General features: G+C 35.5%; 1 protein-coding gene across 2 annotated transcripts; it reads left to right on the plus strand.

Moving 5' to 3' along the window:
- The first annotated feature begins 6,591 nt into the window (after positions 1-6,591).
- Positions 6,592-23,353, plus strand: LOC139977757 (excitatory amino acid transporter 3-like). Of its 2 annotated transcripts, XM_071987378.1 has the most exons (7): positions 6,592-7,450; positions 14,899-14,941; positions 15,453-16,681; positions 17,349-17,582; positions 20,802-20,996; positions 21,751-21,885; positions 22,316-23,353. In XM_071987378.1, the coding sequence occupies exons 1-7, from the start codon at positions 6,936-6,938 to the stop codon at positions 22,536-22,538; spliced, it is 2,574 nt and encodes an 857-aa protein (XP_071843479.1). In that variant the 5' UTR covers positions 6,592-6,935; the 3' UTR covers positions 22,539-23,353. The 2 variants fall into 2 exon arrangements, with proteins under 2 accessions (XP_071843479.1, XP_071843490.1); XM_071987389.1 differs by lacking the exons at positions 20,802-20,996; positions 21,751-21,885; positions 22,316-23,353 and adding an exon at positions 19,804-20,420.
- The last annotated feature ends 232 nt before the right edge of the window (positions 23,354-23,585 follow it).

Consider the following 23,585-nt stretch of genomic DNA (forward strand, 5'->3'; position numbering starts at 1 on the left):
GACACTTAATTTTCGTAACGGCGCCTGGTCATTTCCCCAACGCTACTTCATCCAAATCTAAAGTTTATATTTGGCACCGAATCACGAAAATTGCAAAATACCGCGGAAAACTTCAACAACGGAAGCAAAGATATAATACCGATGATTCACAATGATATCGTCCATTCCAATAGCAACGTCGTAATACCAGGGAGGTGCTACTCTAATAGTACAACGTTCATTACACACATATATGTACGGGCATGTTTTCAGCGACGTACATGGCAACTCCAAAAGTTACCAATGGAGATTTGGTCGAGACTTCTGATTCTTATCTACGGATGTCCTTAAGCTAATTTCCAATTGCCAACAGCCTCTCAAATTCTTATGTGGCGAAACGCACATGTTATCTAATAGGCTGGTCGGTCGGTGGGAGATACGGTAGAATAAAAAACAAGGTTTCCACTAATTGACCACTGGTGACTCCAAATGACCTTTGACCTCCACCAAAACAATACGATTTGTACTTAACGTGTCACAACTACATACTAAATATGAGATTGGTCCAAGCTTCCCTTGTTGAGGTATCGTGTTTACAAGCAAAGCGTCACACACACATGATTGCCGGAGGATCTAAAATACATACATACATACATAATATGGACTGCCGCCACCAATTATATGCCAACCGAAGAAGACCAAGTTGTTTTATTTCTAAAAGACAAAGACAACATTTTCTAAGAAAACAAATAAATTAAACCTTCGAGGGGGGGGGGGGGTGGAACGATTCTGCGAAACCACGGCAGGCTGCGGTTAAAAATCTCTCGGAATAACTGTATACCATTCCGATACATTCACAGACGGTTTTCAATGGGTGTTTTACCCTCTTCTGTGCGGTGGTCGAGACGGGACATAACGGCAACCGACAATTACATAGATCGATATCTACACAATTTCAGCTCAAAACGAGGATATACGAACAATAGTCTTTTGGCATTGGTAAAAATGAAACTAAATTGAAGTCACGTGATCATCTCTTCGACTTCTAGTAGGCATAACTGGCCATGTTATATACAATGTGCTGTGTTAACTTACTGTTTATCATAAAATATATTTCAAACAATCACATTTTCGAGTTTCATATCGAAGTCAAAACGTTGTGGTTTTATTGCAGCCTTGATTTTCAACTAATATTCAATCCTCACAAATAAAACTATCATTAATGATTGGGCAACGTTAGATCCATCAAAAATATGAAAGAATAAACTAAATATTTCTATATTGTCACCTTTTGCTACATAGAGTACCAGTTCCACTACATTATTATTATTATTATAACTTCTACTACTACTTCTACTACTACTACTACCACTACTGCTATTATTACTACTACTACTACTACTGCTACTACTATTACTACTGCTACTATACCGCTATCACTACCACTACCACTGCCACTGCTACTGCTACTACTGCTACTACTACTACTACTACTACTACTACTGCTACTATTACTACTACTACTACTATAGTCAGTATTGCGAAGTTCGCCATACTGCGAAGTTCGGGCACCCTAAGAAATACACGATTTTCACCATGAAAACCTACAGGAAGAGCCAAATTTCACCAAAAAGTACGAAGCTACAGTTATTTTCTCTCCAAAATGACCCGTGTGCAAGAAATTACTTACATATTTGTCAATAAAATGACGAAGATCTATGAAGTCTGTTATAATTACTGAAAGAGCAACAACGCCACCAATTTTTACCAGCGCCACACTGTAGGTTGCGTGGCCGAAATTCGCAATACTCTAGCAAGAAATACCAGTTCCACAATCACGAAGAATCTTCTTGGAAAACAACGTGAAAACAGTTTGCAGGAAAGAAAGTTTGGCCGTGTATCGTACTATAACAAAATTCTCCCACCATATGAAGTATATTTTCAAATGATTTATACCAGAAGATTTAGTTTTGGGGTGTTTTAAGTCTTAAGTGGGCGAACTTCGAAGTCACCATCCTACTACTATTACTACTGCTACAACCGCTATCACTACCACTACCACTGCAACTGCTACTGCTACTACTGCTGCTAATATTACTACTACTACTATTACTACTGCTACTACTACTATTACTACTACTACTACTACTATTACTACTACTACTACTACTGTTACTACTACTACTATTACTACTAGTAGTACTGCTACTATTACTACCACTACCACTACTACTGACTACCATTACTACCCTTACTAGTAGTACTACTACTATTCAGTGACTAACAGCGATAAACGGACGCCGAAAATCTTCTCCATAAGTACCAATGCTTATATCCCGATCAGTTACCATTGAATTGCCCTTACACAATATATATATATATATATATATATATATATATATATATATATATATATATATATATATATATATATATATATATATATATATACATACATATACACTGATGCCTTCGACTCTAGGCTTATAGTTTGTGCTGTGTACATCGTAAAGGCGACTGCTGCTGATGACCAGAGAGCCATAAGGCTGTAACCCCAATAACATATCTCCAAGCTATAACTTTTGTCAATCTCTTTAAGTTTGCAGGACTTAGTTCACGGGAACTAACTTAAGACTCAGCAGCAGATTGGTAAAACACAGGTAATACCATCAGCGGCGGCGGACTGGTGCTAAGTTGATACCGGCTAACTGAGCCACCTAGCAGCAGTCCGGTTCCGAGGACGGTATGCTGGTCGATCAATCCGCCCCTGCTTCCCACCTTTCAAATGATATCGTACCCCACGTAGTGATGGTCGATATTAGTGCCAGTGAGTTTTAGTTTTGCGTAGCCTATGAGACGGTTTTCAAACTCACTCTTCCTCACACCAGGGAGTTGTTATGGAAACTCCCTGCTCACACGCGAACGCTAGCACGCAACTATGGCAAGCCGTTTTACTTTTTATTCAATATTTAATGATATCTTTAATTATTTGATGATATCATTAAATCAATTGTTGATATCAAGAATTCGAATTGTTGATATCATTAAATCAATTAATGATATCATTAATTCGGTTCATTTCTTGATATCAATAATTCATTTAATGATATCATTAAATGAATTAGTGATATCAAGAAATGATTTAAAGATATCTGTAAATGTATTTGTGATATGTACATATCACTAATTCGAATTAGTGATATGTACATATCACTTATTCGATTTAATGATATCAACAAATATGACGTCATATTTACTGATATCACTAATTCGAATTAGTGATATGTACATATCATTAATTCGAATTAGTGATATCATGAAATATGACGTCATATTTACTGATATCACTAATTCGAATTAATGATATGTACATATCACTAATTCGAATTCTTGATATGTACATATCATCAATTCGAATTAATGATATCATCAAATATGACGTCATATTTACTGATATCATTAATTGGAATTAATGATATGTACATATCACTAATTCGATTTAATGATATCAACAAATATGACGTCATATTTACTGATATCATTAATTCGAATTAGTGATATGTACATATCATTAATTCGAATTAATGATATCATCAAATATGACGTCATATTTACTGATATCACTAATTCGAATTAATGATATGTACATATCACTAATTCGAATTAATGATATCAACAAAGATGACGTACATATCAAGAATTCGGCCATCTTTAATGATATCATTAAATATGGCCGAATTCGTGATATGTACGTCATATTTGATGATATCATTAATTTAAATACAGATATCTGAAACTGAATTTATGATATCTTGAATTGAATTGTTGATATCTATAATAGTTCATCTATTTTAAGATATCACAAGTTCAATTCTTGATATCAGAAATTTTAATTATGATATCATCAAATAAAATAATGATATCAATAATTACCTTGCACCAATTAATGATATCATCAAATATGACGTACATATCATTAAAACAATTTCAGATATCATGAAATAATTCATGATATCATTAAATCATTTTTGATATCATTAAATAATTGTTGATATCATTAAATACTGAATAAAAAGTAAAATGGCTTGCCATACGCAACAGCAAAGCGTTGAGCTGGGTTACCAACAACATTTATGTATTTAAAGGCACAGCTAAGAACATCACAAGGTACAATTGACAACGTTTGCCGCCGGTTCCAAATCTCCACCCACCAACTCCTCTCAAGATATGAAAAATATTGGAAAACAGCTAATGAAGTAGCCACAAGTTCCGTGCGGGGATTTTCCTACGGAGTCCATTTTAAACTACACTCGGGCATGTTTGTTCTATACTGCACTGTCGTGTCCCGCTTTCAGAGCACTCGTAGTGTCAGTATGAGCATTATGAATACCATGCTGTTATCAGATAAAGGTTAGGAACTGTCTGTACTGTCAGTACGAGTGCTCTGAAGCATGATATGGGAGGACAGTTTAGAGAGGTTGTAGCATTAGTATCAGATAAAGGTTAGGAACTGTTTGTACTGTCAGTACGTGTGCTTTGACGCATGATATGGGGGAGGACAGTTTACACTCTAAATACAAACAAATTTAACAATGTTATCACTTATTGACAATAACATTGGTTAATATCTGTCGTAATTTTTACTTTTGTTGCAAGAGCTGACCCAGATCTGCTAGGATATACATACATACGAATCCAGTGTTGACACTAGCTAAAGCCTTTTGAAAGGGTATCTACTGTTTTCTTATTGTTGGTTGTGTTACGTAATACGTGACGCAAAATGTGCTAATCTTAACCAGATATGCAATAACTTTCGTCGAAAAAATGTAATCTGAAGGGAAAATTTAATAACTTTTGACGCAAAATGTAATTATCCTTTAAAAATCGCCATTATATAACTCGTTCAATAATTATTACATTTTGAGTCCGAAGTTATTACATTTTCCGTTAAGATCACATTTTGCGGGGGAAGTTATTCACGTCAGGCCTGTATACCGTGGGCATGACGTCATCATCAAGTTTGCTTCAAAGGAACCCTCCAGGGATTTAACAATGTTTTAAAGGTGAATAACTTGAAACCCGGAATATGTATACCCAGTATCAATCACAGTTTCATTTCTTTTTGTCACTATGGCATAAACACCCTTATATTCTGCCTAACGTTTTCCTTTCTCTTGGAATATTATAGCATTTTACCTGAATAGTACCCCATCATCTTCATACTTAAAAGTATTTTTCGTCTTTCTTTTTATTAAATCGCTTCCTTGAAAGGCTCATAAAATTTGATGGTAATCAAGGGAGTAGATCGACCCCCCCCCCCTGGTTTTTTCCCGGCTGTGCCCATAGCGTTGTTATGTACGGTACGTGTCGGTATTCCCGTGGACTTGTTAGTTACGTATTGTATTCCTAACGTGATGTATTTCCTTACATATAACTCATTTTTTTCATAAACGATATATAGGGATCGTTGGAACAAGAAAACAAAACAAAAATGATGTCATACTGTCATGATATCAACATTTCCATCAAACTGGCGATGAACAACAGGAGTAAATGTGAAAAATTGTGGTCGACCCAGGAATCACTGCAGTCTTTCTTGGAACTGCCGATAACCATGAAAGAGGAAGGTTGTTTGTTGAAGAAAGCATATATCCCGGATGTGGCACAGTGTGAGCGTGTTCTCATGAAGAACCAACATGTTATTTCAACTACGGACTGATACCACCTTGGCCTTTACACTGTGTCAGTGGACAATCAGTACTGATTTACCCTTTCTCGACAAGCTGACAATTGGCCCGGCTATACAAATGGTTTTACTCACAGTAAATAGGCCTACATGCCACGTCAATAATGTAAAACCTTGACACGTATTCCTCCAGCATTCCCTCCAAAGCGAAACATATACATTTAGGAAGTCCTCTTTTATAAAGCGATTTTACAGTGTTCGGTGTTCTGTGTTTTTTTTTATTTTATTTTTTTAAGGAGAGGACTTTGTACCGATAAAGAAGATTATCATGCTCAACTAAGAGTAGTGACATAACTTAAACAACGCCCCTTTTGCATTAAATGACATCCACGTTTTTGGGCGGGAAACTACATCCACACATGCACGCTAGAACATATACCGGTAGGCCTTTGTATTTTTTTCGATCTATTTGTTTTTGTTACAGCATAAATACTTTATAACAATAAATAAGTGACTATTTATTTACCGAAACAGAATAACGTATATGGAGACAAGATTAGTTACCAGGCACAATACATCTATAATTCCCACCTGTTTTATTCCCCCCCCCCCATTTCCATATTTCTCTCATTGTAGTAGTTACAATTGTCTAATTTGTCACTCCTAATCCAGGAGTATTTTTTGGACTCAGATCATAGCATCAAGGGACAAAATGTTTTGGCAGTATGCTTACATTACAAACACACAATTTTTTTTATTATAAATAATAAAAATAAAACCATTACATTTTATCGCCTTTTTATTGACACTGTAGAGGTGAAGTATTACGATTGGAGTAACTCGATGAAGTAGGCTATAAACCACGCCCCCTTTGTATAACATATGACGTCACCTCTTAACGCGAACTACTTCCAGAATAACCGGTTCAACTTTGGCATACTCACTATAGAAACTTTGTCGGTTGGACGTATTCACGTGGCGGACTATAACGCTGATTTGGAACAACAACAAAAACAAGAAATAACTCGAGACTCCTATTTAAGTTCCTAACTATATTGAATAACCAAATAAGAGATTTGAACGGGGTATTGACTATAACAGAAATCAGCGGGGAAAATATCATCAAATCTATAGAGAGAGATATTACTTTTTCAAACTTTTCTCAAACCGTGTTAGTTGAACGACAAACGTAGGCCTAACTATTGGAGTTTGTTGTGGTTTTTGTTCTTCTTTGTCAATTTTTGATCGTGACTGAGACAATTTATCGATCATGAACGGAGACAAACCAAGCCACGGACTAGAGGATGGTTTCGCGAGCAGCAGCAGCGAGAGCGGTAGCACGTACGACAGTAGCAGCCAAGGTAGCGGCAGTAAGTGGAGGAAACACATGAACGCGGAGAATATCCTATTGGTCCTCTTGATTCTGTCCGTGGTGTTCGGCTTCCTGGCAGGATGGGCGATCGGCAAGAATCACGACTTCACCCAGGACGAGATTTACTATATCACCTTCCCCGGTACTTTATTCTTGAGTATGCTGAAGATGATGATTATCCCGTTGATCGTGGCTAGTCTGATCAGTAGTCTGGCCTCTCTCGATGCTCAGATGTCGGGCAAGCTAGGCTACCGAGCTATCATCTATTACATGTCTACCACGCTCATTGCTGTCTTTCTCGGCATTCTTCTCGTACTCACCATCAAACCAGGCAGCAGAGGAACGTCAGACGATTTCGAAGGAGAACCAGAGGATGAAGTCAATGGAGTCTACGCATTCCTGGATCTTATCTTGTAAGTATATAACTAGTTTTCCTTCTAAGATTTTTTCTATATCTGTTTAAATATGTAATGCTGTATTAATTTTTTATTATGTTCGATGGTATATCTTTTGCGTCACTTAAATATGAACAACAACAAAAAATTAATCTTATATCGAGATGCGGCAAGCATGTACTTTTACGTAAAGAAAATTCACCCAAGAAGGGTCGAGAAATAGATCCTGGGCACGAAAACACAAACAACGTGATCCGCCGCTCTCAACCCCAGTGTCCCCCCCCCACCCGGCTCCTACCCCCTGACCCCAGTGCCCTTACATCGAGACTGTATAACAGCGTACGATGTATGATGTTGTTACGACAAGCACGTAACTTATTTCTCTTAATGAGGTGGAGGTGGTCATAATTAGCCTCACAAACTAGTAATACCCCAACAACATATATGTCGAACCTCATTTCTCGTTGTGTGTGTGGGCAAGTTTGATCAATTTTGTATAACTTTAAACGATGTAACAGCATTGTCACATTGTACTGTAACAAACAGGAACGAATGTCAACGACGAAAATTAAATTTAAATTTAGTTAGTTCAACTGGTTCTTTGTGTTATTTCTTGTTTCTTTCTAAGCAAAGAAATTAACTCAACTTAGGTCTAAAATGCATTTCGTTGAAATCCATCTAATCTTCTCACAATTCAGTTGATCAGATATCTTTGATGTTGATAATTTTTTTCGATGCTATTAGATGCTAAAATCCCATCAAAAATACAGTAGCCCGTTTCAGTTTAACTATATAATCAGGTTTCATTAAAAAAATATTAATATATATATATATCGTTAATATTAAAGATTTTCGGTTTGGTTTATAGAATATACATATATGTTGCATTAACATTTGATTTAATTTGATTTAATATTTATGTAATTAACTGTTCAAGTTTGATTAATATTAATATGTTAAAGTGTCTGGATCGGATGAAATGTTGATAATCGAATGGATATATTACGTAACAGTTCTATTCAGGGATATTTCGGTGCCGCAGACATTGGAAGACTTTTACTGAAGAAGAGCAATATTCCACCTTCATAACTTGTCCCTAACATATATGATTGATTGAATGTAATATGTTCTGACTGGCTAAACTCTCGATTCCTTCCTCGAATAAATCATAGTATCCAGTAAAACTGTTTTTCATTGTATATATAAGCTTTACTTGATAGGCTATTAGAATATTCTTCTTGATTTATCCTTGACAAATAATGCATTCGGAATATTTGCCCAGCTGTGAATATCTCTGTGTATAAAAAATTTATAAAAATATAATGCAACGTTTTTTTGTTGGTAGAAATGATATTTTCTCCCTCTGTGGGTAAATGATTAAAATATTATCAAACACAAAAATAAAAAGACATTTTCAGCTGAATTACCCTGATAACATCATTCATACTGATGTTGCCAGATGCATGAACAAAATATCACCAACTTAAAAATTAAAAAATAAAATACAAAAATACAAAGTGAAATGATAATATAGTTTTGAACTAAAGATGCAGAAGGTTTTTCTGAAACAATCGATATCATAGATGGTGTTTCAATTTTGTTCATTTCCCATCTTCTTTTGAGTTACATTTTGTGGCGGTTGTAACGAAACGTAAAAAAAAGAAGTTTTGTCACGGCCATTTCGCCGTGACAAAGGTGTATCCGTGTCGGCTATAAGAAACATATGTTACCAATGATTTTTACCCGAATATACACTTATATGTAGTTTTGGAGAGCAAATTTTCCGTGTGTCGTCCGTAGATTTGCATGGGGTTGATAATCGATAAATCATATGTAATCGATATATTGATATCATCGATATATAATGTTGACCAACGGTGCTGCATACATATGTAGTCCATATTATCATCGAGTACACATGCCAAAAGTTTCTACTTAATCACAAAAGTTGCATAATGCAAGAAACCATATTTCTTACAAGATACGTCCTCTATCATCTAAAACAATTAACTCGTATTCGTAAATTGATATGTTTAGCTAAATTTCTCTGAAATCTGCGTACTGTGTAAACTTCGGCCACAATCTGGTGTTTCCGTAAAAAAAAAGAAGTTAAAAGTAAAGTCATATGTATACCTATGTAAAATAGAAATATTTTCTTTCTTTGTGTCGGCCGGAAAGACAGAAATCAGACAACTTTTTAAAGGTTGATAAACGTAAAGCGTAACATGTAATTTATCGGGCCGTTTGTAACCACGTATATAGAGATGTCCTTAGATTGAAGGGTTATACGGTATCTATAGAATATCCACAAATATTACATGATTCGATCAGACGGCAACTCAGCAGAAAATTCAACTTCCAAAATTTAACTTCCAATTCAAACGTGGTCTCTGTTAAATTCGGCCGACATTCTCGTTTCTATTGACGTCAAGAACGTAACTAAGGAACTACAGAATAAACCTGCTTGTATCCTTCAGTTTATGCGTTTGTAAGATTTAAGGGTTAATGAAGCTTTCTTATTTAGGTTTTTACTTATATTCAAAAAAGGTCAGTTTCAGCTCAAGTAATGAATGAAGTCGAAGTTGTGAATAGTTTCGTTCATTGCGTTTATGATTTACACTAAAAAGTGTCTGAGAAAACATACCACTTTTAGTAAATCCCTACTTTTGTTCCAACGTCTTTTGTTTTTGTTTTCTTTAAGAACATATATAAAAAGAAACTAGTATAGACTGCACTAACGATAATTGTAAGTCCAAGTTTTCGAAACTGAAATTTACAAAGTTTTTAACGTAACTTATTATATATCACATAGGTTTCGTAAAATTACCGAAACAGAAATGGATTACAAGACACGAATAGCTATACTTTATAACTGCACTAATCATAATTTCAAGTCCAACTTTTCGTAACTGTGAAATTTAGAAAGTTTCAACGTCAAGTTTTTTATATTTCACAGAGGTTTCGTAAAATTACCATAACAGAAATGGATAACAAGACACGAATACTATATAACTGCAATATACTATATATATATAACTGCACTAATCATAATTTCAAGTCCAAGTTTTCGAAACTGAACTTTTACAAAGTTTAACGTCCTTTTTGTTTATGAAATACAGTAAAGGTTTTCAAGGTTATTACAACTTACAGATAATTTCGTATCGTGTGTAACTGATTCCTGAACCTAAAACATTCCATTGATGGTTGTTACCAACCATTCACACCTGTTTCACCCTCGAGTTTCTTGTCTAGCCGGTTGGCCCCGCACTGGGTATTTCGTATCGTATTTCGGTACCTGTGTAGTTCGTAGCTGATTCGTAGCGGTTTACAAATAAGGGATCGTTAAAGATATAATTTCAGCAAATGTCAAAAGCAGGAGTTCATTGAGTTTTTCAAGAAAGGGTCGCTACATTTGATAGCAATTGTTTTCTTTTTTCTTTATTGAAACAGAAGAAGAGACGTTCATACTGGACGATTTTCGTTCACCCGTGGTGGTGGTGTATGATTCTCATTTTAAATTTGAATAAATTTTCATTACAAATGTAGCCATATCTCGCCTGAAGGTGTATAGCAAGTTTCTAGGTTATGCCATGCGATGAGTATTTGCATTGAACTCCGAATTGGTAGACTTTCTCAAGTCTCTTGTCTTCATATGTTATGAAATTTCTATTAGCCTATACATATCAACAGACGACAAAAACAAATCGAGTGTAGTTTGTGGTCAGAGTACCTATATGTATGTATGTATGTATGTATTTTAGATCCTCCTGCAAGCAGGAACTCACGAAGAAGCCTCATTGGCTTATCAAAGCCGCAAGCTGACCGAAGTCAGTCTCTTACATTAACGTCTATGATTATGAATTGTCAATTGTCAACAACTCTGTAACTGGACGACATACATTAATCTTGGAGTGACTCGAACTGGGACCTTATGATTGGAAGGCACCGGCATTGACCACTGAGCTAACACTCCTATATACTCCAAGTACACAATCAGTTGCTTCAGTTGCAATCAGTTGCTTTAAACTTCTCAAATTATATCAAAATCAAGAATTGTGTGGGTCCGAACCTCTTTACTCACATATAGGATGATTTCTCACAGAGTGTATGGCATATTCAGAGTACCTATTTACTCCAAGTATACAATCTGTTGCCTTAAAATCCTCAAAATTCCACTCCTTATATATAATCTGTTATCATGTTTTAGTACACACCACTCTGCGTGATCTTCCTGCCCACGTTTTAAGTTTATCTGTTGCATTTGTATAACCGATCAAATATAGGTGTTTATAGTCAATGTGACTTTGGTCAAGGAAGATTGGTTAGGAACTTTGCAAACAACTCCATTACAGTATACAAAGGGAAGGAGACCGCACGTTTAACCCACTCTTATATCAAGCTTGACTATGCATTTGACTGCCCTTAGTTTGGACTATACCAAATCGTAAAAATTGTTTAAGTCCTTCAAAACCTTTTCGACTACATGCTTCCATTTTAAATACTGTAAGGTTCTTGTAAGTTGGCCTTTTTTATTGTATTTCATATTTTTTGGAGGGGGAGGGGGCATTTTCTAATTTCTGAATGGAGGAATTTGCTAACAAGTGAATCAGAAGCTTTTTCCTCACGGAGGACGATTTCTTACCCTCCAAATACAGTTAAAACAGCAACAGAGACTCTTTTAGAACATTTGCAGTGGTATGCGCATTTATGTGGGTGGGGGGAGGACCATCACACCCCCTACATGGGATTCCACTCAACGACCCCAGTGTGACACCTCCCACTTTGTAATATCCATCAATTGTCTATAATCCCTTCCATAAAACTTCATGCACCTACCCAAATCAAACGCGAAATTTAAATCCCATTTTATTCCTTTCTCCCACCTTTAAAATCCTGTGCACGTCACCAGAACGTTGTTGCAAATTATTGACAATTTCATACTGGGCATGCATGCTAACATGGGAGCCATACCGTGCAAGCGAGTCACGTTGGTAATATAATCAAAGGGGAGGGAGGGGGGGTGTTAGCTAACTTTAACTCCCGAAACATCGCGCCAACAATCTCGTAAACATTGTTCGTTTAGAATCGTAAACAAGTTCTTTGTTCTCATTTGCCTTGAAATATCCAGGTGTAGTCTACCTGTAGTGTTGACTTCATATTTTCATATTCGATACCAAAAAAAATCCTGTAGCCTATGATGTTTGAAATTGGGATTAATAGACTCCAAATTCCATTTTCAATCAACAAACACCTCTTGAAAAGATTATAAAAGAAAATAAAATCCCGGGGAACATACTTTGGGCTATTAAGAGGACGGTCATTAAGTCAGATATCGAAGTTATATGTCGACATATCATCAGCAGAAAATAGATATAAATTATACCAATAAAGATAAGATTGGAGATAAATTTATTTGACGTCAGGGCTAATTTTATTGTTAGCAACTTTTGATATCAACTTTACGAAGGGCTTTCTATACATTAAAAAAAGTTAGATTTGAAAACAGTGTTTCATAATTGAACAATGTTGTCCAAATACCGTTTTCACATATATTCCATATATTCCAATAAAAAAAAATAAACAAAATAACTAAACAAAATGCCTGCACTGGATATTATGGGATATGATATTGTCTAATTTATGACAATTGTAAGTTTGAATGAAAGGAAAAATAGTTACAAATAATTTGTATGCATCTTCGGCACGCTTAGATCAACAGGGCATGTATTCATATAACAGGGAAGAATTGCGCAGTTCATAGAGGACATTTCCCAACGGATCAAAAATCGTCTGTTTTGTTGCACTTTTGAAAACGGCGTTCTAACATCTGTTCGGGAAGGGTATACAGGAATGTCCCCATAGTGTCGTATAATATCTAAAGTTATTCACTAGGTGGACATGACATGTTCACGTTAATAGGAGAAGAATGACAAATCAACTAGGGGTCGTTGTTTGATTTTGTCTGATTAAACCCTTTATTCATCGTGAACAATAGCTGCCAAATAAATAATTGATTTAGTCCATAGGTCAGTTTAAATCTTCTTCTCAATGCAGTGGTTATGTCCACCACGTTAACAATAAGAAGGTTACCGTATCTACGGGTAACACGAGCGTAGCCTACGATATCGTATACCTACCTGAAAAACCTATTGACTCTCATATCTCGAACTGATAAGAGGGAAACAAACTTGTCCATTGAATTTTAAACCCATACCTTTTCCATCTTACCCTTTTTATTCCTTTTAGTTGATGAACCAGAGATCTCTTAAGGTGATAAAGATTGATTAACTTGGTTATTGTGTATTACCCTGGTGACAGAACGTGCTGTTATATAATTGGTTAAAGGTGACACACTTGCCTCAGTTGTCTTCAACGTGGTGGCCTCCTTCATTGACAAGTGTTGTCATCATTGACTGTTGTCTCACAACACTCAATAAATCCATTTTAAAACAACTAAAAAGCAGTAATTCCTTTAAGAGGAATTCTGAAAATTCGAACCACTCGAAGTACAACCGCCACTAACCAAAACTGATATTCGCCGTTTATTGTGAGGATCTGACGGGGAAAGCGGGGAACGGGAGGGGGTCATTAGGGTAATCTAATATGCATTATATACAAACTGATTATTATTACTTGTCCCTCAAAGAACAAGTCCTGTACGATTCTGAATGATCTGAAGTTTAAATAAATTTTATGCACTTTGCCTCAATTTCTACTAATTTGTATACTTGATAGTTCGTGGGTTGGATTCGTTTTTCTCTGGGGAAGTTTAGTTACATGTAAATACGTAGTATATCATTAAACGAAAAGATTTCAAAAAGGTTGAGAAGGTTTCCAGCTTTAATGGAGAATACGCTCTCAGTAGCAGGGGTAAAGAGTGGCCGCTAAGGGGAGGGAGATGTGAACCACTGTGGATTTCCAGGGTGTTAAACCTCTGGAATCTGCAGGATTTAGAGATTTGTTTTGATCACTCGCAGTGATTTTCAAGCATAACTCTAAAATAAGTGTCAGGAGTTATCCGCTCCCCCCCCCTCCACCTCCCTTGCCACTCCCATTATAATCTTGTGTTTTATCTTATTCTACACCAAAATAAACTTGTTATTAACCCGCAAAAGTTATGAGAACTGTTTCAATTCGGAAATATTTGTACAAATGTTTGTACCAATTTATTAACATATAGAGCTTAAACGTATGTATTTTGTATTTAATATATTAATCCAAATTGATTGACTTAATATTAACTTTACTTACCTTAATTAGATGATTGACTTATAACTGGGAGAAGGCGAGAACATTGCACTATTTTGTAATGAAATACTATTGACCTGTTTGAAAAAGGATGTTGAATAGTTTACCCGTAAGCAATTAATATTCAATAAACCCTGTCACCATTTCAGGTCGTGATCTGTAGTGATTATTCAATTTTTATTGTCTTTATTAATGAAGTAATTTACTCTTCTTTACAGAAACATGTTCCCTTCCAACATCGTTGAAGCATGCTTCCGAACAGTAAGTGTTGTCTCGATTTGGAATCTTTTCAAATTAACTCTTTTGGGAATGCTGTTGGGGATGACGGAAATTAGGCCACTCATGCAATGACGTATTATATAAAGTGGCGTGGACAAGGGAAAGGACCCCCGGTCCAGTTCCCAGCTCCCGCCTCCACCCGGAATAAACAGGAGTGATAGTTTGTCTGTAAAGAATAATCAAATCTTTTAAACATCAGTGAACACATATTAATTAAAACCCCACCGGACTGAGTTGTCACGTGATACTTTACTAATCAGTGTTTCTGCATGGTAACTTCTATTCTAAATTTCGAGTATAAGACTGTGTGAAAAGGATGGTTCCAGTAATTTCCAGAACTTCGATGGCATTTTCATCGACGTGCACTAATATTTGATGACCAACTATTCGTTTGTATTTTATTTTGTTCTATGCAGTGACATTCTGCCAAAGAGCTCTTTCAAAAGCCAACTTTTCATTGTTTTCTTTTTGCTTTGTTTATTTCTTTTTGTAGTACAAAACGGTGTCAGTGAAAAATATTATTCCTGCAGAGGTCACCTCTGATGACATCATGAATCTTACTCTTACCTCTGGTATGACTGTTACCAGCTCTCTCGTCCTGTTGAAAGGGAAAGTAGAAATGTTGACAGGCAAGACCAACCAGTTTAAGACCGGAATAATGACAGCTGCCAATGTGAAACCAGACCTGACGGCCTTCATTAATTACATGAAGGAAAACGAAGCCTCTTTTGATACATTCAAAACATCTGTAATGATGGTTGACAACTCCACTGACACTACCGTGCTTGATAGCCAAGTGATGATGTTGGACACCAGGGTAACGGAGTTCGAGACCTTTGTTGATGGACTAACGGAAATGTTGAACCACGAAGATCTCGGCATGATTCAGAACCACACCACTGATATCCTCCATCTTACGAACATGGCCCAAGGAGAGACTCTTTCATTGACGGCTGGCTTAGATCCTTATGCCTATGCCGACTCATTATTGCTAGATGCTTCCGATGCAATATATACAACTATGATGTCTTTGGACAATGTACTTTACGTTCTCGTGCCGATGGACCAAGCCCTTATATCAAAGACCCTCAATGACCAGCTTGCTGAAATAATATTACTATCGGAGACAGCGGACTCAACGGAAGACGCCAATGATCTAACACGTGTTGTAAGTGGTATGACCGTGCAAATGATGAACGTTATGCTGGCTAATCTCCATGGAATGCAAGCTAAAAATACCCTTAAAATGGCTCAGATCACCCAAAACCTCGCCCAAGTGACCGTCAACTTGATGTACATAATGGATTATGACAAGGCAATGGAAATGGACGCCCTGACTAAAGTCAATGACCTTTTGAAGGACTTGAACAAAGTGGTGATGGACCTCGCACAAATCACATCCAGCCCAAAGACCGGTGGTGTCAACCATATGATGGAGCTGGAATCTTTGATGATGGACCTTAACGCGATCCTCTCAGACTTGACCACAATCTTGGAAATATCGACCGACTACACCGTCTGGCATATGGGTAATGTTACCGACGATTACGAAATCGTCAATGAGGGTTCGTACGTTTTCAGTATGAACATCCTTGGCCTCGTCACATTCTCTATTGGATTTGGAATTGTCATAGGGAGATTGGGCGAAGACGGAAAAGTCGTTCTGAAGTTCTTCTCAGCGACAAACGAAGCAGTTATGAAGCTAGTAACACTCATTATGTGGTAAGTAATTTGTCATATGTAGGCTATAAGTGTAGCTATACGATCTTTACAGTTAAAATTTCTTTGTGCGGTGCGAGAGAGGAAAGTTTGAATATGGGTGGTACAGAGGAGATATTTTAGGATAATCATTTATTTACGAGTTCAGTGAAGAGGATTTATGTGTGTGTTTGAGGGTATGTTGGTGGGATTCTGAACTTGGGAATTCACTGAAAAGTAATAATTCCCGTGATCCAGCACCTTCACCTTACTAAAACAACATAAAGCTACCCATGCGGTTTCCAGTCTTTATGTCACTAGTTAACCTACTTATTTATTATACCCACACTAACAAAAGAAAGTAAACTTACCAAGTTAATTGCCATTAACTTATATACAGGTCATGATTGTCTGCCTTTTTTGTTGTGTGTGGGAGGGGTCGGGCAAACTTTTAGCCAAATTTGTTTGGGTACATACGTAACCAGCGTTAGGAACAACATTTACCGAATGCTTTTTAGAGTAAACATATACAAGGTTATTAGTAAACTTAATAAAAAGGTAAACAAATTCGCATCACGAGATGACAATGTTGCTTTCCTAATTGGGCAACCCGCAGAATAAATTATCACGAACTTTCAGGATCACATACCACTATCCGTTATATATTTCCGTACCTGTTTTCTTCCTCCAGGTATGCACCCATTGGTATTTTCTTCTTAATCACTGGCTCGATGATCGGTATCGATAACTGGTCCGAACTTCTAGAATCTTTGGGTCTCTACATGCTAACAGTTCTCAGTGGTTTGGCTATACACGGTATCATCATCCTACCATTACTGTACGTCATTTTCGTCAGGAGGAACCCTTATAAGTACATCTCTGGCGTGACGCAGGCCCTATTCACAGCTCTCGGAACTTCCTCAAGGTAAGAACTGGAATTTTCCGTTTTCCTGATTTTAACGCAATGTCATTCTCAGCCTAAATCTCGTCCTTCGAATTTTATTTCAATTTTTGATATTCTTATAACATTTTGAAGTACTTTAGGACGTTATGGTGCTGCAGAGATGGCACTTGCCTTCAATTTGCGGGAAAAGCCTCAAAATGACCCCTTTACGTAAATTAGGAGTACCCCTTTTTGAAAATAACAGTTTTCCAAGTTTGTATAAAAGTGCCCTTTTGTTACTGACAAATGAAATGTAATTCAAAAGTTGAAAATTCAGCAAAAAAAAAGAAAAACAAAAAAAGGATATATAAAAAAGTATGCTGAAATTTGTGTTATGTAATTCACGGAAGATCCATTGTATTGGTGAGCCAGAAAATGTTGATGTTCTTATTTTAGTGTCCTTTGCATACACACATAGACAGAACTGTGCTCTTTCATATCAAATAAGTTAAATCTGGAGAGGAATTAGAACAATACATAGGGTTCAAACCATCCAACAAGTCAGTGCGACCATTTATAGGGATGACTTCCTATAAAGCCATTAATATAATGGTAAGAAACTTCAAACGGCCGCGGATGATTACATGGGACTGCATTTGTTGGAATGTTACTCGAATGTAGGAAAAGTCAAGATATTTTTAGTTTTATAAATTCATATATAAGGCCATTCAATACTCTCTTTTACTGCCCGAATGACTGGGATATCAAAAGAAATATGGAATACATGCATAGAATGGTGTGAAAGAAAATGATTAACCCGCAGGGAACCTTAACGATAGGATAAGGATAAGGATAGGATAATGATAGGATAAGGATAGGATAATGATAGGATAATGATAGGATAAGGATAGGATGTGGTTGTACGAGTCTTCTGATTTTCCTCTTTCTTTCTTCTTCTTTGCTTGTTTTCTTATCAAAGTCGAGAGCTTCACATATATAGTGCAGTGTTATTTAGTTTAGACTCCTTGTATACTTGAATTGGCAACACCTGTCTACTCACTAATTAAAATAGTTACAAGCATGTATAACTATATAAGATTGCGAGTTATTTGCTATTATGTGAATGGCTAAATCTGATTAAACATTTTGGAAATGCAATTTTATTTTACTCTTCCATCAAATGACTTTTGGTTGGATTGATTCTACAAAGAGGAAACCTGTTTTCTTAAAGGGGAGGAGTTTAGGGTAAATTTTTATAAAACTCTGAATTCCCATATAATTCGTAATGTTGACGTGTTGAATGATTTGAATGTTAGGTTAACATCTATCACTGGAGGTTAGCTATGATGATGAAGGTGACATATGCAGTCACCTATAGCAAAGCAATTAGTGTAGTACCAGGGACTTAGATGCATGGAGGAAAATTACACTTTTATATAGTCGGCTTTGATCCAACAAACCATCAGGTTACACGTTTAGATAAACACATGGTGACGAATGTAAAGTCTATCATTTTGCTATCTAGGTCTATGTCTATATAGAGAAGTTTCGATAAACTCGCCCGTGTATACAGATAAACTATCTGCAAAATGGAGGATAATCTTATCATATTTATATATCATAACAGGTGCGTGTTTCTCAGTGACTTATTATTTAAGAGAATTTGATGGAAACTGTCACACGACAACGAATAACCTAAGTTAATATATACTGGCTTCCCCACCCCCCCTTTTTTTTAGTTCGTTAGGATAGCGATTTATAGGGAAATTCTGTACAGGTTTGTTCATGTTTTGAGAATTGAGGTAATTGTTAAGTATGGACATTACGAATCGACAATTTAGCTGATCACATTTTAACAGGATATAACACATACGCTTCACATACTTACGTCGTGCTCTATACATTGTAATATAAATAATTTTAAATTGAAAATGATAACAAATTAATAATAATAATAAGAGAGAGAGAAGATCTATCCAAGTGAGATACAGTTAGAATGCCCATCAAGTAGAGACATTATACACTATTTGGTTCTTGCTCTCTAACTAAAGTTTCCAATGGGTCGACTTTCAGATTTTGAATACTTCTTCCGTTTCATTTTATCTAATTCGCTTATTACTCTTTACTCAATCTTGTGCGCCAATCACCATCTTTCAGTTCCATTGTATTTATGATATCTTAAAGTACAAAACTCCCAACGTCAAAAAATGACTTGATCAAGTCGATGCCCTTGCCCCTTGAAGTTTTGTATGTCATATTGCAGTATGCGTGCGACCGCCTTGCTTACCTTCTGTTTTGACGGAGGGTGCATCATATATTGAGAAGATAGCAACACGTCACGAGTTTTTCCATCAACGGAGAATAAAGTGGCGAGTTTCGCATATCCATGAACAAGTGACCTATTGACCTACTGACACAGTGTCCTGATTGGATGAAGAAATCAACGTCATCATCACGTGTCGGATCGGTACTATACAAGAAGCTGTATCTTCAGAGTAAACCTTTCTTTCGTCGTTCCCGAGACCTCGTAGATGTAAACTCTCCTAGATTATCATGAGAAAACCTTCCATGAATATATATCATATTTTATGTTTCCATTTTAAAGAATAAGTCCTTCGATATAATTCCCTTTCTATAAAAGACAAGTTGAATAATTTGACTATTCAATCATTGCAGTAGAGAAGATCGAACATAAAATTTTACTGGTTTTATATGCTGTAAGTGAACAATAGAATAGCGACAATTAATAAGTAATGTTTCTTAATGATATCAAAGATGCTGCCAAAGTGTTTAAGCTTGCTAGCTTCCATTTGATTCCTATGTTTTTATGAATAACCATCAAGTAAAAGACATTTCACAGGTAGTTTCCCCGCCCCTTTTTTTAAATAACATCACTGACGACTGTCGACGCTATGCATATTATTCCTAATTGATTTTCCCATAAATTGTTTTCATGTTTTGTTTACAATTATTCCAATTTTTATATTTTGTATATACCAAAGTAACCATTGTTTATATTCTCCCATATAGTTTTTAGAGTATAATTTACATATCGCTTAAAATCCATATTTACAACTTTTCGCATTGATTGCAAATGTGTACTAATGTTTCTTCACATTATGCATTAACCATCATAAAACATTTCTATGAGCTTCTCCGTCTTTGCAGTTGTTATTCTTTTAAAAAAAAAATTAGGGTCTTGTTTGTAAATTTCCTTTTCAGTTTTTGTTGACGTTCTATTATCTTTGTTCTTTTATCTAGCTCTGCCACTTTGCCTGTTACAACCAGGAATCTTGAAATCAACAATGGCTTGGACAGCCGCGTAACTCGATTTATGCTTCCTATCGGTGCAACCATAAACATGGATGGTACGGCCTTATATGAGGCCGTGGCAGCCATCTTTATCGCCCAGATGAACGGTATTACACTCAACTTCGCTGAAGTTATTACTGTTAGGTAAGATGAATAATGGATCGTTAGTTAATCAGGATTGTGTTTTATGGGTGGCTCTAAGTGCCTTACATATACAAGCAGATCTAATTCTTTCGTATTGTCTTGAACAGCCGTATCCATAGATTATCGCCAAACATTAGCTTCAATATAGATTTGTGAGTTCTTGTTTGTAAAACTGTAAATGTTATAGCAAGTAATTTAAACTTTTCTCAAGCTATTATTGCAGCTTTATTGTCATTCTTTTTTAATGATGGATTTCTTCCTTTCTTTCTTTTGCTTCCTACATCTCCTTCGCTTATTCAATATCACCGACACTTAAGTTGCTTAAACCTGATTTTTTCACAACTTTATAATTCAAATGATTATAACGCCGCTTATTACTATATAGTCTATATGTATCAGTACATATACGGTATAGTTTTTTTTTTATTCAAACCTGATGTTTTTTACATAGGTTTTAATACTATTTTAGCTGTCAACGGACCCCATTACGATATTAGAGGTATATATGATATAAAAATACCACCAGTTTATTGAGTTCACGTATAAAGTTTATTTCTTATTTTTAACAAGTTCAATGTACCTTATATACAGAACAGCTGTCTCCAATTTAATCTACATCTTGCTTATAAGAATGGAAATGAAACCTATAAAAGATGAGAACAAAGCTAATGCTACTGGAAAGTTGTTTTAGTGTTCACGCACACCAGGAATCTTAGACGTGCATGCTTATTGTTTTTTCGTTATTTAATCGCAGCATAACGGCAACATTTGCTAGTATCGGTGCTGCTGGCATTCCACAAGCTGGGCTGGTAACTTTAGTTATTGTACTCACTGCTGTTGGCTTACCTACTGATGACATCGCTCTAATCTTGGCAGTCGACTTCATTCTGTGAGTGTTACGTATGCATTTTTTTACCGCCATAAGAACCTAGTCAATATTTACCAACAGATATAAAAGCGATAAGCAGCGGACAATTACCATGCCTGTTATATGACACACATTGTAAACTTAGCAAATATCTTGAATTATTAGTGGCGTGAGCAAAATGGTTAAATCTAACAAAGGGCACAACCACCATTGTTGTCACAATGAGGGGGGTGGGGGGGGGGTTAAGGTGTAATGTCGTTCAAAAAGGGGTGTAATACGATGGGGTCCCCTTCCCCTTATATTATTGCAACTTGTGAAACAATGTTAAATTTCATTTTAACTGTTTAATCTGAACACCGCATACATGTTGTATATTTATATCTTGTACATTGCATATGGTTTTTATATATTTGTACATATATATCATATGGTTTTACATATTTTCCGTTAGGGATCGATTCCGTACCATGATCAACGTTGAAGGAGATTCCATTGGAGCAGGAATCGTAAACAAGTTATCGCAGGACGATTTAGCGAAACAAGATGAAGAAGAACTAAACTTAAAAAAGCTGGAAGGAGTATCAGACGGCAAGGTGAACAAAGCATATCAAGCCACGGAAGAAAAATACGAGACTTTGGGTGACCCGGACATAGAAATCATTTCGAAAATGTGAAAACTACAGGATGTGTTTAATGAAACATTACCAAATACAGAAGTCATTTAGAAAAACCCTTAAAGATCCAGTATAATAGCACAATAAAATATATCTGATAATTATAATAATAATGATCATAATAATAATAATAACAGTAATAACAATAGTAACAACAACAATAAAAAAAAGAAAACAACTATGATCGAACTATTAGGTAAAAAAATATATTTATGCGTATGACTAGTTATGATGCTAGCTCATGTTGTCCAAAATGATATGATGTTAAACCACATGAGTATTTTATAAGGTTTAGAAATGGGCTTCCATTAAAAGAGGATCAGCAAGGATAATATTTAGCTAATTTTGGATAACATTTATCATGTGGACTATTACCATTACTGATTAAATAAATGAATAGCCTAACATTGGAATAATTTATTTTTATATGTATATAGAAGCGTTTTTTCCCCTTCCCGGTGTACCAGCCACCCCTGCTTCTCAAGTTACCCCACCTACGTCAACTATCAAAACTTTTAGCATGATCTAAAATTATTTTTGAATATTAATATATAATTTATGAATATTCAGGTTTTTTAGGTTTACCTCAGAATCTGAGCTACAAATTTACAAATTTCAACCAAAATATGCACACATAATGTCATTTATATATTGTAAGTGTAAATATTCAAGTTTTAACGTATAATAAATATGTTATTGTTATTACGAGAATTCTTTTTCTCTCTTGAACGTTACAATTACGAGGCATTATTGTGGACACAGCAAAAGCACAGAATATGTCTTTCTTCGATAATTACTAAATGACTTGTTTTTTTTACTATTTTAACTATATATATATATATATATATATATATATATATATATATATATATATATATATATATATATATATGTATATATATATATATGTATATATATATATATGTATATATATATATATATATGTATATATATATATATATATATATGTATATATATATATATGTATATATATATATGTGTATATATATGTATTTATATGTATATATATATATATATATATATATA

The sequence above is a fragment of the Apostichopus japonicus genome, chromosome 2, assembly GCF_037975245.1.
Source record: "Apostichopus japonicus isolate 1M-3 chromosome 2, ASM3797524v1, whole genome shotgun sequence".
Lineage (NCBI taxonomy): Eukaryota > Metazoa > Echinodermata > Holothuroidea > Aspidochirotida > Stichopodidae > Apostichopus > Apostichopus japonicus.

What these genes read in the sequence shown, in the direction of transcription:
- LOC139977757 (XM_071987378.1), top strand. Translation starts at nt 6,936, where the DNA reads ATGAACGGAGACAAACCAAGCCACGGACTAGAGGATGGTTTCGCGAGC. An exon ending in GCATTCCTGGATCTTATCTT is followed by an intron (nt 7,451 to 14,898) that starts GTAAGTATATAA and finishes TCTTCTTTACAG; the next exon opens with AAACATGTTCCCTTCCAACA. An exon ending in TTGAAGCATGCTTCCGAACA is followed by an intron (nt 14,942 to 15,452) that starts GTAAGTGTTGTC and finishes TTCTTTTTGTAG; the next exon opens with TACAAAACGGTGTCAGTGAA.